The sequence below is a fragment of the Pelobates fuscus genome, chromosome 8, assembly GCF_036172605.1.
Source record: "Pelobates fuscus isolate aPelFus1 chromosome 8, aPelFus1.pri, whole genome shotgun sequence".
NCBI lineage: Eukaryota > Metazoa > Chordata > Amphibia > Anura > Pelobatidae > Pelobates > Pelobates fuscus.
In genome coordinates this window covers 4,606,250-4,621,074 of record NC_086324.1, presented here as the reverse complement: position 1 = coordinate 4,621,074, position 14,825 = coordinate 4,606,250, and the positions used below count along the sequence as shown (strand labels likewise).

The window sequence follows — 14,825 nt, the reverse complement described above, 5'->3', positions numbered from 1 at the left end:
TGTGCACATGAAAAATATTCAGTTCGGCACTTGGGGTAAGTGTAGAGTTAGGGTAGGGTTAGGGTTGGTTTAGGAGTAAGGGTTAGGGGTAAGTTTAGGGTAGGGAATAGGGTTATGGTTACGAAGCATCCGAATTTCCGAAATTTGTCTGAATTTGCATTCAGAACGAAACGAATTGTACATATCATCTACTTGTTATATGTGTATATGCCAGAATTAGGAGAAAACACAATTTTACAGAGATTGGCGATGAAATGGTTACATAAAAAGTGTCAAACTAGCCTTAGGTAAATAGCCTGTGATGTCTACTTTATATAAATATATACTTTTGTGTGGCAATTTTGTTTTCTGTGATGGCTACTAACCCTACAAGACAAACATACCAAATTCTAAAATTGTTGCACATTGAAATTTTATTTTAGTCCTTGTATTTTGTGACCTGTAACTTTCAAAATAAGCTGAAATCCTATACATACAATGTACTCTATAAATCAAAACACAAAAATTTATTTATTTTGAATTACTTTTTCTAAGCTGGACATATTATGCACACGCTTTTATTGCCAAAACTGTGAAAAAAAAAATATTTTATTTTTTTCTTAAATTTTTTGACATTTGTTTTTATAATTAATGAGAATGTATCAATGTATATGTGGCATCATATTAAAGCCCTGTTTGCCCTCTAAAATAAAGATATATAATATGTGTTGGTGCAATAAATGACAGAGATGCAAATTGCGTTTGAACACAAACAAAAAATGCAAAAATGGCTTACGGTATGTCTTTAAGGGTAAGACAAGCTTCTGAAGCTGTGTCCTTAAGGGCTCAATGTTCCAGAATGTGACAGATTGGAGTAAATTTCAATCAGACATGTCTTTTATTAGCGAAGGCACTCTGTCAATCATACAGATTCCTCTCTGATGTAGTGACACTCGCATATTATATATATATTATTGAGTGAGTGAGTGATATTAAAACTCAACCCACTTATTAAAATTACAAACCAGTTATATAACTGCTTGCAGGAAAATAATATATAAATAATATTATACTGTGAGCAGTTTTATATATATAATATTTTCCTGCAACTAGGGGAGTTATATTGGCGCATTCTGTATATTAATGTCACATTATTTTGAGAAGGTGATGAGATATTCGGGATACGCCTGGATATCGTTGAAGATCACGTACATTGAGGGATTGGTGACATTATCTGTTAGGCTGTCATGTAGATCTGTTGGATTTGAAGGATTTTTGGGTGGAGGGGCGACCAAGCCTGATTGTCCTCGACAAGTAATCCCAGTGATGACCTGTGCCAGGTACATGTATTTATAACCATTTCCATCCGGTTTGGAGTATGTATCATGAGCAGAGTAATTGGCGGCTACCGCAAAATACGTTCCATTTCCATAGCATGCCGCTGTACAAAAACAGAGAATAAACGCATCTTTTATGAGGGATCATTGCATACAGGGAAATTTAAGGTGTCAATTAAAGTGTTTAATAATGCGTGCCCATACAATATGTTGCAATGACTGTCACCTTGCACACAGTGTGTAATAACTGCAGTGAATTGAAATAAATCACACAGCTACATGCCTGCCCCTTCTCACCCAAACTGAATTATATTTCCTCCTCCTGTGCCACGCAGAATATTCGTATTCTCTGGCTATGGGAAATCGCAAGCCATGGCGGCGTACCTGCACGGATTAGCAGGTGAATACAGTAGTTATAGTACGGCTGCTGTCAGTTTATACAGTAGATCCATGCATCCTGGGGGATAAACTACTTATCCCTTAAACTGTGAATGGGCACAAACCCCCCATACACTAAAAGAAGAGGATCATGATTGGTGGAGCCTCTTCCTGCTCTCTGGGAGAGGATCTCTCTGCTGTTTCCAGTGATCTGGCTGTCTGTAGTGTCCTTTTAATAATGCATTACTGGTGTAAGCGTGTGTTCCCTAAAATAACCCAGATAATATTGTATAAATAAATAATGAAGACTTTTCAATACTTGTCAAAAACCCTTAAATAATACGTTTACAGCTGTGGTCAAGAATAAAAAGATCTGCATTAACCCCTTAAGGACCAAACTTCTGGAATAAAAGGGAATCATGACATGTCACACATGTCATGTGTCCTTAAGGGGTTAAAGGACCACTATAGTGCCAGGAAAACACACTCGTTTTCCTGGCACTATAGGGTCTCTAGGTCCCACCCACCCTCTGGGCCCCCTCCTGCCGGGCTCTAGGGGGAGGAAGGGGCTAAATCACTTACCTTTCTCCAGCGCCGGGCTCCCTCGGCGCGGGGAACTCTCCTCCTCCTCCTTTTCGCCGTCATCGGCTGAATGCGCATGCGCGTCAAGAGCCGCACGCGCATTCAGCCAGTCCATAGGAAAGCATTCTCAATGCTTTCCTATGGACGCTGGCATCTTCTCCCTGTGAAAATCACAGTGAGAAGCGCGGAAGCGCCTCTAGCGGCTGTCAATGAGACAGCCACTAGAGGCTGGATTAACCCTAATGTAAACATAGCAGTTTCTCTGAAACTGGGGAACAAGAAGGACAGACACACTGTGCCACTGGGGGACAAGAAGGACAGACACTCTGTGCCACTGGGGGACAAGAAGGACAGACACCATGTGCCGCTGGGGAACAAGAAGGACAGACACACTGTGCCACTGGGGAACAAGAAGGACAGACACTCTGTGCCACTAGGGGACAAGAAGGACAGACACTCTGTGCCACTGGGGGACAAGAAGGACAGACATACTGTGCCACTGGGGGACAAGAAGGATAGACACACTGTGCCACTGGAGGACAAGAAGGACAGACAAACTGTGCCACTGGGGGACAAGAAGGACAGACACACTGTGCCACTGGGGAACAAGAAGGACAGACACACTGTGCCGCTAGGGAACAAGAAGGACAGACACCATGTGCCGCTGGGGAACAAGAAGGACAGACACACTGTGCCACTGGGGGACAAGAAGGACAGACATACTGTGCCACTGGGGAACAAGAAGGACAGACACACTGTGCCACTGGGGGACAAGAAGGACAGACGCACTGTGCCACTGGGGGACAAGAAGGACAGACGCACTGTGCCACTGGGGGACAAGAAGGACAGACACACTGTGCCACTGGGGGACAAGAAGGACAGACGCACTGTGCCACTGGGGGACAAGAAGGACAGACACACTGTGCCACTGGGGGACAAGAAGGACAGACACACTGTGCCACTGGGGGACAAGAAGGACAGACACACTGTGCCACTGGGGGACAAGAAGGACAGACACACTGTGCCACTGGGGAACAAGAAGGACAGGCACACTACCACAAGAGGACCAATGAGATGAGAAGCAGGACAGACACAAGATGCCCTGAGGGGGGAGCACGATGGACACAGGGTGCTATACATATGGATACAGGATACATAGGGCAACATGTCTGACTAATTTCTCACCGTTCATTCCAGCGTAGCTCCGATTAAATCCGTTATGATTGACAGTTTTTAATTTATCAAGGGCTGTCCCGTGGAACAACTGCTTTTCATTATTCGTGGTACCGTTCTTGGCATCAATACTCTGCTTCTTTATCTGGTAGTTTAGCCAGAGATGCTGGTTCTGTATTCTCTCAATCTGAACACATAACAACATTTGGAAAGAAAATCTGTTAACAATATTAAAAAAGAGCGGTGCTCTGTATCTCTAGATAGAAAGGAGGGGGCGGCTCTGTATCTCTAGATAGAAAGGAGGGGGGGCTGCTCTGTATCTCTAGATAGAAAGGAGGGGGGGCTGCTCTGTATCTCTAGATAGAAAGGAGGGGGGCTGCTCTGTATCTCTAGATAGAAAGGAGGGGGGCTGCTCTGTATCTCTAGATAGAAAGGAGGGGGCGGCTCTGTATCTCTAGATATAAAGGAGGGGGTGCTCTGTATCTCTAGATAGAAAGGAGGGGGGGGGGCTGCTCTGTATCTCTAGATAGAAAGGAGGGGGGGCTGCTCTGTATCTCTAGATAGAAAGGAGGGGGGGGGGCTGCTCTGTATCTCTAGATAGAAAGGAGGGGGGCTGCTCTGTATCTCTAGATAGAAAGGAGGGGGGCTGCTCTGTATCTCTAGATAGAAAGGAGGGGGCGGCTCTGTATCTCTAGATATAAAGGAGGGGGTGCTCTGTATCTCTAGATAGAAAGGAGGGGGGGGGGCTGCTCTGTATCTCTAGATAGAAAGGAGGGGGGGCTGCTCTGTATCTCTAGATAGAAAGGAGGGTGGGCTGCTCTGTATCTCTAGATAGAAAGGAGGGGGGGCGGCTCTGTATCTCTAGATAGAAAGGAGGGGGGGGGGCTGCTCTGTATCTCTAGATAGAAAGGAGGGGGGCTGCTCTGTATCTCTAGATAGAAAGGAGGGGGGCTGCTCTGTATCTCTAGATAGAAAGGAGGGGGGGCTGCTCTGTATCTCTAGATAGAAAGGAGGGGGGGGCTGCTCTGTATCTCTAGATAGAAAGGAGGGGGGCTGCTCTGTATCTCTAGATAGAAAGGAGGGGGGGCTGCTCTGTATCTCTAGATAGAAAGGAGGGGGGGGGCTGCTCTGTATCTCTAGATAGAAAGGAGGGGGGCTGCTCTGTATCTCTAGATAGAAAGGAGGGGGGCGGCTCTGTATCTCTAGATAGAAAGGAGGGGGGGGGCTGCTCTGTATCTCTAGATAGAAAGGAGGGGGGGGGCTGCTCTGTATCTCTAGATAGAAAGGAGGGGGGCTGCTCTGTATCTCTAGATAGAAAGGAGGGGGGGCGGCTCTGTATCTCTAGATAGAAAGGAGGGGGGCTGCTCTGTATCTCTAGATAGAAAGGAGGGGGGGCTGCTCTGTATCTCTAGATAGAAAGGAAGGGGCTGCTCTGTATCTCTAGATAGAAAGGAGGGGGGGGGCTGCTCTGTATCTCTAGATAGAAAGGAGGGGGGGGCTCTGTATCTCTAGATAGAAAGGAGGGGGGGCTGCTCTGTATCTCTAGATAGAAAGGAGGGGGGCTGCTCTGTATCTCTAGATAGAAAGGAGGGGGGCTGCTCTGTATCTCTAGATAGAAAGGAGGGGGCTGCTCTGTATCTCTAGATAGAAAGGAGGGGGGCTGCTCTGTATCTCTAGATAGAAAGGAGGGGGCGGTTCTGTATCTCTAGATAGAAAGGAGGGGGGGCGGCTCTGTATCTCTAGATAGAAAGGAGGGGGTGCTCTGTATCTCTAGATAGAAAGGAGGGGGGCTGCTCTGTATCTCTAGATAGAAAGGAGGGGGCGGCTCTGTATCTCTAGATAGAAAGGAGGGGGGCTGCTCTGTATCTCTAGATAGAAAGGAGGGGGGCTGCTCTGTATCTCTAGATAGAAAGGAGGGGGGCTGCTCTGTATCTCTAGATAGAAAGGAGGGGGGCTGCTCTGTATCTCTAGATAGAAAGGAGGGGGGGCTGCTCTGTATCTCTAGATAGAAAGGAGGGGGGCTGCTCTGTATCTCTAGATAGAAAGGAGGGGGGGCTGCTCTGTATCTCTAGATAGAAAGGAGGGGGGGCTGCTCTGTATCTCTAGATAGAAAGGAGGGGGGGCTGCTCTGTATCTCTAGATAGAAAGGAGGGGGGGCTGCTCTGTATCTCTAGATAGAAAGGAGGGGGGCTGCTCTGTATCTCTAGATAGAAAGGAGGGGGGGCTGCTCTGTATCTCTAGATAGAAAGGAGGGGGCTGCTCTGTATCTCTAGATAGAAAGGAGGGGGGCTGCTCTGTATCTCTAGATAGAAAGGAGGGGGGGCTGCTCTGTATCTCTAGATAGAAAGGAGGGGGGGCTGCTCTGTATCTCTAGATAGAAAGGAGGGGGGGGCTGCTCTGTATCTCTAGATAGAAAGGAGGGGGGGCTGCTCTGTATCTCTAGATAGAAAGGAGGGGGGGCTGCTCTGTATCTCTAGATAGAAAGGAGGGGGCTGCTCTGTATCTCTAGATAGAAAGGAGGGGGGCTGCTCTGTATCTCTAGATAGAAAGGAGGGTGGGCTGCTCTGTATCTCTAGATAGAAAGGAGGGGGGCTGCTCTGTATCTCTAGATAGAAAGGAGGGGGCGGTTCTGTATCTCTAGATAGAAAGGAGGGGGCGGCTCTGTATCTCTAGATAGAAAGGAGGGGGGCTGCTCTGTATCTCTAGATAGAAAGGAGGGGGGCTGCTCTGTATCTCTAGATAGAAAGGAGGGGGGCTGCTCTGTATCTCTAGATAGAAAGGAGGGTGGGCTGCTCTGTATCTCTAGATAGAAAGGAGGGGGGCTGCTCTGTATCTCTAGATAGAAAGGAGGGGGCGGTTCTGTATCTCTAGATAGAAAGGAGGGGGCGGCTCTGTATCTCTAGATAGAAAGGAGGGGGGGCTGCTCTGTATCTCTAGATAGAAAGGAGGGGGGCTGCTCTGTATCTCTAGATAGAAAGGAGGGGGCGGTTCTGTATCTCTAGATAGAAAGGAGGGGGGGCTGCTCTGTATCTCTAGATAGAAAGGAGGGGGGCTGCTCTGTATCTCTAGATAGAAAGGAGGGGGGCTGCTCTGTATCTCTAGATAGAAAGGAGGGGGGCTGCTCTGTATCTCTAGATAGAAAGGAGGGGGGGCTGCTCTGTATCTCTAGATAGAAAGGAGGGTGGGCTGCTCTGTATCTCTAGATAGAAAGGAGGGGGGCTGCTCTGTATCTCTAGATAGAAAGGAGGGTGGGCTGCTCTGTATCTCTAGATAGAAAGGAGGGGGGGCTGCTCTGTATCTCTAGATAGAAAGGAGGGGGGCTGCTCTGTATCTCTAGATAGAAAGGAGGGGGGGCTGCTCTGTATCTCTAGATAGAAAGGAGGGGGGCTGCTCTGTATCTCTAGATAGAAAGGAGGGGGGGGCTGCTCTGTATCTCTAGATAGAAAGGAGGGGGGCTGCTCTGTATCTCTAGATAGAAAGGAGGGGGGCTGCTCTGTATCTCTAGATAGAAAGGAGGGGGGCTGCTCTGTATCTCTAGATAGAAAGGAGGGGGGCTGCTCTGTATCTCTAGATAGAAAGGAGGGGGGCTGCTCTGTATCTCTAGATAGAAAGGAGGGGGGCTGCTCTGTATCTCTAGATAGAAAGGAGGGGGGGCTGCTCTGTATCTCTAGATAGAAAGGAGGGGGGCTGCTCTGTATCTCTAGATAGAAAGGAGGGGGGGGGCTCTGTATCTCTAGATAGAAAGGAGGGGGGCGGCTCTGTATCTCTAGATAGAAAGGAGGGGGGCTGCTCTGTATCTCTAGATAGAAAGGAGGGGGGCTGCTATGTATCTCTAGATAGAAAGGAGGGGGCGGCTCTGTATCTCTAGATAGAAAGGAGGGGGGGCTGCTCTGTATCTCTAGATAGAAAGGAGGGGGGGGCTCTGTATCTCTAGATAGAAAGGAGGGGGGCTGCTCTGTATCTCTAGATAGAAAGGAGGGGGGCTGCTCTGTATCTCTAGATAGAAAGGAGGGGGGCTGCTATGTATCTCTAGATAGAAAGGAGGGGGCGGCTCTGTATCTCTAGATAGAAAGGAGGGGGGCTGCTCTGTATCTCTAGATAGAAAGGAGGGGGCGGCTCTGTATCTCTAGATAGAAAGGAGGGGGGCTGCTCTGTATCTCTAGATAGAAAGGAGGGGGCGGGTCTGTATCTCTAGATAGAAAGGAGGGGGGCTGCTCTGTATCTCTAGATAGAAAGGAGGGGGGCTGCTCTGTATCTCTAGATAGAAAGGAGGGGGGCTGCTCTGTATCTCTAGATAGAAAGGAGGGGGGCTGCTCTGTATCTCTAGATAGAAAGGAGGGGGCGGCTCTGTATCTCTAGATAGAAAGGAGGGGGGGCTGCTCTGTATCTCTAGATAGAAAGGAGGGGGCGGCTCTGTATCTCTAGATAGAAAGGAGGGGGGGCTGCTCTGTATCTCTAGATAGAAAGGAGGGGGGGGCTGCTCTGTATCTCTAGATAGAAAGGAGGGGGGCTGCTCTGTATCTCTAGATAGAAAGGAGGGGGGGCTGCTCTGTATCTCTAGATAGAAAGGAGGGGGGGCTGCTCTGTATCTCTAGATAGAAAGGAGGGGGGGCTGCTCTGTATCTCTAGATAGAAAGGAGGGGGGGCTGCTCTGTATCTCTAGATAGAAAGGAGGGTGGGCTGCTCTGTATCTCTAGATAGAAAGGAGGGGGGGCTGCTCTGTATCTCTAGATAGAAAGGAGGGGGGCTGCTCTGTATCTCTAGATAGAAAGGAGGGGGGCTGCTCTGTATCTCTAGATAGAAAGGAGGGGGGGCTGCTCTGTATCTCTAGATAGAAAGGAGGGGGGCTGCTCTGTATCGCTAGATAGAAAGGAGGGGGGGCTGCTCTGTATCTCTAGATAGAAAGGAGGGGGGCTGCTCTGTATCTCTAGATAGAAAGGAGGGGGGCTGCTCTGTATCTCTAGATAGAAAGGAGGGGGGCTGCTCTGTATCTCTAGATAGAAAGGAGGGGGGCGGCTCTGTATCTCTAGATAGAAAGGAGGGGGGGCTGCTCTGTATCTCTAGATAGAAAGGAGGGGGGGCTGCTCTGTATCTCTAGATAGAAAGGAGGGGGGCTGCTCTGTATCTCTAGATAGAAAGGAGGGGGCGGCTCTGTATCTCTAGATAGAAAGGAGGGGGGGCTGCTCTGTATCTCTAGATAGAAAGGAGGGGGGGCTGCTCTGTATCTCTAGATAGAAAGGAGGGGGGCTGCTCTGTATCTCTAGATAGAAAGGAGGGGGGCGGCTCTGTATCTCTAGATAGAAAGGAGGGGGGCTGCTCTGTATCTCTAGATAGAAAGGAGGGGGGCTGCTCTGTATCTCTAGATAGAAAGGAGGGGGGGCTGCTCTGTATCTCTAGATAGAAAGGAGGGGGGGCTGCTCTGTATCTCTAGATAGAAAGGAGGGGGGCTGCTCTGTATCTCTAGATAGAAAGGAGGGGGGGCTGCTCTGTATCTCTAGATAGAAAGGAGGGGGGGCTGCTCTGTATCTCTAGATAGAAAGGAGGGGGGCTGCTCTGTATCTCTAGATAGAAAGGAGGGGGGGGGCTGCTCTGTATCTCTAGATAGAAAGGAGGGGGGGCTGCTCTGTATCTCTAGATAGAAAGGAGGGGGGCTGCTCTGTATCTCTAGATAGAAAGGAGGGTGGGCTGCTCTGTATCTCTAGATAGAAAGGAGGGGGGCTGCTCTGTATCTCTAGATAGAAAGGAGGGGGGCTGCTCTGTATCTCTAGATAGAAAGGAGGGGGGGCTCTGTATCTCTAGATAGAAAGGAGGGTGGGCTGCTCTGTATCTCTAGATAGAAAGGAGGGGGGGCTGCTCTGTATCTCTAGATAGAAAGGAGGGGGGGGGCTGCTCTGTATCTCTAGATAGAAAGGAGGGGGGCTGCTCTGTATCTCTAGATAGAAAGGAGGGGGGCTGCTCTGTATCTCTAGATAGAAAGGAGGGGGGGGGCTGCTCTGTATCTCTAGATAGAAAGGAGGGGGGGGGCTGCTCTGTATCTCTAGATAGAAAGGAGGGGGGCTGCTCTGTATCTCTAGATAGAAAGGAGGGGGGGGGCTGCTCTGTATCTCTAGATAGAAAGGAGGGGGGGCTCTGTATCTCTAGATAGAAAGGAGGGGGGGCTGCTCTGTATCTCTAGATAGAAAGGAGGGGGGCTGCTCTGTATCTCTAGATAGAAAGGAGGGGGGGGGCTGCTCTGTATCTCTAGATAGAAAGGAGGGGGGGCTGCTCTGTATCTCTAGATAGAAAGGAGGGGGGGCTGCTCTGTATCTCTAGATAGAAAGGAGGGGGGCTGCTCTGTATCTCTAGATAGAAAGGAGGGGGGGGGGCTGCTCTGTATCTCTAGATAGAAAGGAGGGGGGGCTGCTCTGTATCTCTAGATAGAAAGGAGGGGGGCTGCTCTGTATCTCTAGATAGAAAGGAGGGGGGGCTGCTCTGTATCTCTAGATAGAAAGGAGGGGGGGCTGCTCTGTATCTCTAGATAGAAAGGAGGGGGGGCTGCTCTGTATCTCTAGATAGAAAGGAGGGGGGCTGCTCTGTATCTCTAGATAGAAAGGAGGGGGGGGGGCTGCTCTGTATCTCTAGATAGAAAGGAGGGTGGGCTGCTCTGTATCTCTAGATAGAAAGGAGGGGGGCTGCTCTGTATCTCTAGATAGAAAGGAGGGGGGGCTGCTCTGTATCTCTAGATAGAAAGGAGGGGGGCTGCTCTGTATCTCTAGATAGAAAGGAGGGGGCTGCTCTGTATCTCTAGATAGAAAGGAGGGGGGGCTGCTCTGTATCTCTAGATAGAAAGGAGGGGGGGCTGCTCTGTATCTCTAGATAGAAAGGAGGGGGGCTGCTCTGTATCTCTAGATAGAAAGGAGGGGGGGCTGCTCTGTATCTCTAGATAGAAAGGAGGGGGGCTGCTCTGTATCTCTAGATAGAAAGGAGGGGGGCTGCTCTGTATCTCTAGATAGAAAGGAGGGGGGGCTGCTCTGTATCTCTAGATAGAAAGGAGGGGGGCTGCTCTGTATCTCTAGATAGAAAGGAGGGGGGGGCTGCTCTGTATCTCTAGATAGAAAGGAGGGGGGGCTGCTCTGTATCTCTAGATAGAAAGGAGGGGGGCTGCTCTGTATCTCTAGATAGAAAGGAGGGGGGCTGCTCTGTATCTCTAGATAGAAAGGAGGGGGGCTGCTCTGTATCTCTAGATAGAAAGGAGGGGGGCTGCTCTGTATCTCTAGATAGAAAGGAGGGGGGCTGCTCTGTATCTCTAGATAGAAAGGAGGGGGCTGCTCTGTATCTCTAGATAGAAAGGAGGGGGGCTGCTCTGTATCTCTAGATAGAAAGGAGGGGGGGCTGCTCTGTATCTCTAGATAGAAAGGAGGGGGGCTGCTCTGTATCTCTAGATAGAAAGGAGGGGGGCTGCTCTGTATCTCTAGATAGAAAGGAGGGGGGCTGCTCTGTATCTCTAGATAGAAAGGAGGGGGGCTGCTCTGTATCTCTAGATAGAAAGGAGGGGGGCTGCTCTGTATCTCTAGATAGAAAGGAGGGGGGCTGCTCTGTATCTCTAGATAGAAAGGAGGGGGGGGCTGCTCTGTATCTCTAGATAGAAAGGAGGGGGGCTGCTCTGTATCTCTAGATAGAAAGGAGGGGGGCTGCTCTGTATCTCTAGATAGAAAGGAGGGGGGCTGCTCTGTATCTCTAGATAGAAAGGAGGGGGGCTGCTCTGTATCTCTAGATAGAAAGGAGGGGGGCTGCTCTGTATCTCTAGATAGAAAGGAGGGGGGGCTGCTCTGTATCTCTAGATAGAAAGGAGGGGGGCTGCTCTGTATCTCTAGATAGAAAGGAGGGGGGCTGCTCTGTATCTCTAGATAGAAAGGAGGGGGGCTGCTCTGTATCTCTAGATAGAAAGGAGGGGGGCTGCTCTGTATCTCTAGATAGAAAGGAGGGGGGCTGCTCTGTATCTCTAGATAGAAAGGAGGGGGCTGCTCTGTATCTCTAGATAGAAAGGAGGGGGGCTGCTCTGTATCTCTAGATAGAAAGGAGGGGGGCTGCTCTGTATCTCTAGATAGAAAGGAGGGGGGCTGCTCTGTATCTCTAGATAGAAAGGAGGGGGGCTGCTCTGTATCTCTAGATAGAAAGGAGGGGGGCTGCTCTGTATCTCTAGATAGAAAGGAGGGGGGCTGCTCTGTATCTCTAGATAGAAAGGAGGGGGGCTGCTCTGTATCTCTAGATAGAAAGGAGGGGGGCTGCTCTGTATCTCTAGATAGAAAGGAGGGGGGGCTGCTCTGTATCTCTAGATAGAAAGGAGGGGGGGCTGCTCTGTATCTCTAGATAGAAAGGAGGGGGGCTGCTCTGTATCTCTAGATAGAAAGGAGGGGGGCTGCTCTGTATCTCTAGATAGAAAGGAGGGGGGCTGCTCTGTATCTCTAGATAGAAAGGAGGGGGGCTGCTCTGTATCTCTAGATAGAAAGGAGGGGGGCTGCTCTGTATCTCTAGATAGAAAGGAGGGGGGGCTGCTCTGTATCTCTAGATAGAAAGGAGGGGGCTGCTCTGTATCTCTAGATAGAAAGGAGGGGGGGCTGCTCTGTATCTCTAGATAGAAAGGAGGGGGGCTGCTCTGTATCTCTAGATAGAAAGGAGGGGGCTGTTCTGTATCTCTAGATAGAAAGGAGGGGGCTGCTCTGTATCTCTAGATAGAAAGGAGGGGGGCTGCTCTGTATCTCTAGATAGAAAGGAGGGGGGCTGCTCTGTATCTCTAGATAGAAAGGAGGGGGGCTGCTCTGTATCTCTAGATAGAAAGGAGGGGGGCTGCTCTGTATCTCTAGATAGAAAGGAGGGGGGGCTGCTCTGTATCTCTAGATAGAAAGGAGGGGGGGCTGCTCTGTATCTCTAGATAGAAAGGAGGGGGGGCTGCTCTGTATCTCTAGATAGAAAGGAGGGGGGCTGCTCTGTATCTCTAGATAGAAAGGAGGGTGGGCTGCTCTGTATCTCTAGATAGAAAGGAGGGGGGCTGCTCTGTATCTCTAGATAGAAAGGAGGGGGGCTGCTCTGTATCTCTAGATAGAAAGGAGGGGGGCTGCTCTGTATCTCTAGATAGAAAGGAGGGGGGCTGCTCTGTATCTCTAGATAGAAAGGAGGGGGGGCTGCTCTGTATCTCTAGATAGAAAGGAGGGGGGGCTGCTCTGTATCTCTAGATAGAAAGGAGGGGGGCTGCTCTGTATCTCTAGATAGAAAGGAGGGGGGCTGCTCTGTATCTCTAGATAGAAAGGAGGGGGGCTGCTCTGTATCTCTAGATAGAAAGGAGGGGGGCTGCTCTGTATCTCTAGATAGAAAGGAGGGGGGCTGCTCTGTATCTCTAGATAGAAAGGAGGGGGGCTGCTCTGTATCTCTAGATAGAAAGGAGGGGGGCTGCTCTGTATCTCTAGATAGAAAGGAGGGGGGCTGCTCTGTATCTCTAGATAGAAAGGAGGGGGGCTGCTCTGTATCTCTAGATAGAAAGGAGGGGGGCTGCTCTGTATCTCTAGATAGAAAGGAGGGGGGCTGCTCTGTATCTCTAGATAGAAAGGAGGGGGGCTGCTCTGTATCTCTAGATAGAAAGGAGGGGGGCTGCTCTGTATCTCTAGATAGAAAGGAGGGGGGCTGCTCTGTATCTCTAGATAGAAAGGAGGGGGGCTGCTCTGTATCTCTAGATAGAAAGGAGGGGGGCTGCTCTGTATCTCTAGATAGAAAGGAGGGGGGCTGCTCTGTATCTCTAGATAGAAAGGAGGGGGCTGCTCTGTATCTCTAGATAGAAAGGAGGGGGCTGCTCTGTATCTCTAGATAGAAAGGAGGGGGGCTGCTCTGTATCTCTAGATAGAAAGGAGGGGGGCTGCTCTGTATCTCTAGATAGAAAGGAGGGGGGCTGCTCTGTATCTCTAGATAGAAAGGAGGGGGGCTGCTCTGTATCTCTAGATAGAAAGGAGGGGGGCTGCTCTGTATCTCTAGATAGAAAGGAGGGGGGGCTGCTCTGTATCTCTAGATAGAAAGGAGGGGGGCTGCTCTGTATCTCTAGATAGAAAGGAGGGGGGCTGCTCTGTATCTCTAGATAGAAAGGAGGGGGGCTGCTCTGTATCTCTAGATAGAAAGGAGGGGGGCTGCTCTGTATCTCTAGATAGAAAGGAGGGGGGCTGCTCTGTATCTCTAGATAGAAAGGAGGGGGGCTGCTCTGTATCTCTAGATAGAAAGGAGGGGGGCTGCTCTGTATCTCTAGATAGAAAGGAGGGGGGCTGCTCTGTATCTCTAGATAGAAAGGAGGGGGGCTGCTCTGTATCTCTAGATAGAAAGGAGGGGGGCTGCTCTGTATCTCTAGATAGAAAGGAGGGGGGCTGCTCTGTATCTCTAGATAGAAAGGAGGGGGCTGCTCTGTATCTCTAGATAGAAAGGAGGGGGGCTGCTCTGTATCTCTAGATAGAAAGGAGGGGGGCTGCTCTGTATCTCTAGATAGAAAGGAGGGGGGCTGCTCTGTATCTCTAGATAGAAAGGAGGGGGGGCTGCTCTGTATCTCTAGATAGAAAGGAGGGGGGCTGCTCTGTATCTCTAGATAGAAAGGAGGGGGGCTGCTCTGTATCTCTAGATAGAAAGGAGGGGGGCTGCTCTGTATCTCTAGATAGAAAGGAGGGGGGCTGCTCTGTATCTCTAGATAGAAAGGAGGGGGGCTGCTCTGTATCTCTAGATAGAAAGGAGGGGGGCTGCTCTGTATCTCTAGATAGAAAGGAGGGGGGCTGCTCTGTATCTCTAGATAGAAAGGAGGGGGGCTGCTCTGTATCTCTAGATAGAAAGGAGGGGGGCTGCTCTGTATCTCTAGATAGAAAGGAGGGGGGCTGCTCTGTATCTCTAGATAGAAAGGAGGGGGCTGCTCTGTATCTCTAGATAGAAAGGAGGGGGGGCTGCTCTGTATCTCTAGATAGAAAGGAGGGGGGCTGCTCTGTATCTCTAGATAGAAAGGAGGGGGGCTGCTCTGTATCTCTAGATAGAAAGGAGGGGGCTGCTCTGTATCTCTAGATAGAAAGGAGGGGGGCTGCTCTGTATCTCTAGATAGAAAGGAGGGGGGCGGCTCTGTATCTCTAGATAGAAAGGAGGGGGGCTGCTCTGTATCTCTAGATAGAAAGGAGGGGGGCTGCTCTGTATCTCTAGATAGAAAGGAGGGGGGCTGCTCTGTATCTCTAGATAGAAAGGAGGGGGGCTGCTCTGTATCTCTAGATAGAAAGGAGGGGGGGCTGCTCTGTATCTCTAGATAGAAAGGAGGGGGGCTGCTCTGTATCTCTAGATAGAAAGGAGGGGGGGCTGCTCTGTATCTCTAGATAGAAAGGAGGGGGGCTG

At 49.9% G+C, this 14,825-nt stretch overlaps 1 protein-coding gene across 2 annotated transcripts in view; it reads right to left on the bottom strand.

Moving 5' to 3' along the window:
• Nucleotides 1-1,072: 1,072 nt before the first annotated feature.
• The window catches only part of PARP14 (poly(ADP-ribose) polymerase family member 14), a 189,427-nt gene continuing 175,674 nt past the window's right edge, over nt 1,073-14,825 (bottom strand). For both annotated transcript variants that reach the window (XM_063429155.1, XM_063429154.1), the window contains exons 16-17: nt 3,462-3,636; nt 1,073-1,420 (exon numbers count right to left, since the gene is read on the bottom strand). In XM_063429155.1, coding sequence (XP_063285225.1) covers nt 1,131-1,420; nt 3,462-3,636 — 465 coding nt within the window. In that variant the 3' untranslated portion in view covers nt 1,073-1,130. The remainder of the gene's footprint in view (nt 1,421-3,461; nt 3,637-14,825) is intronic.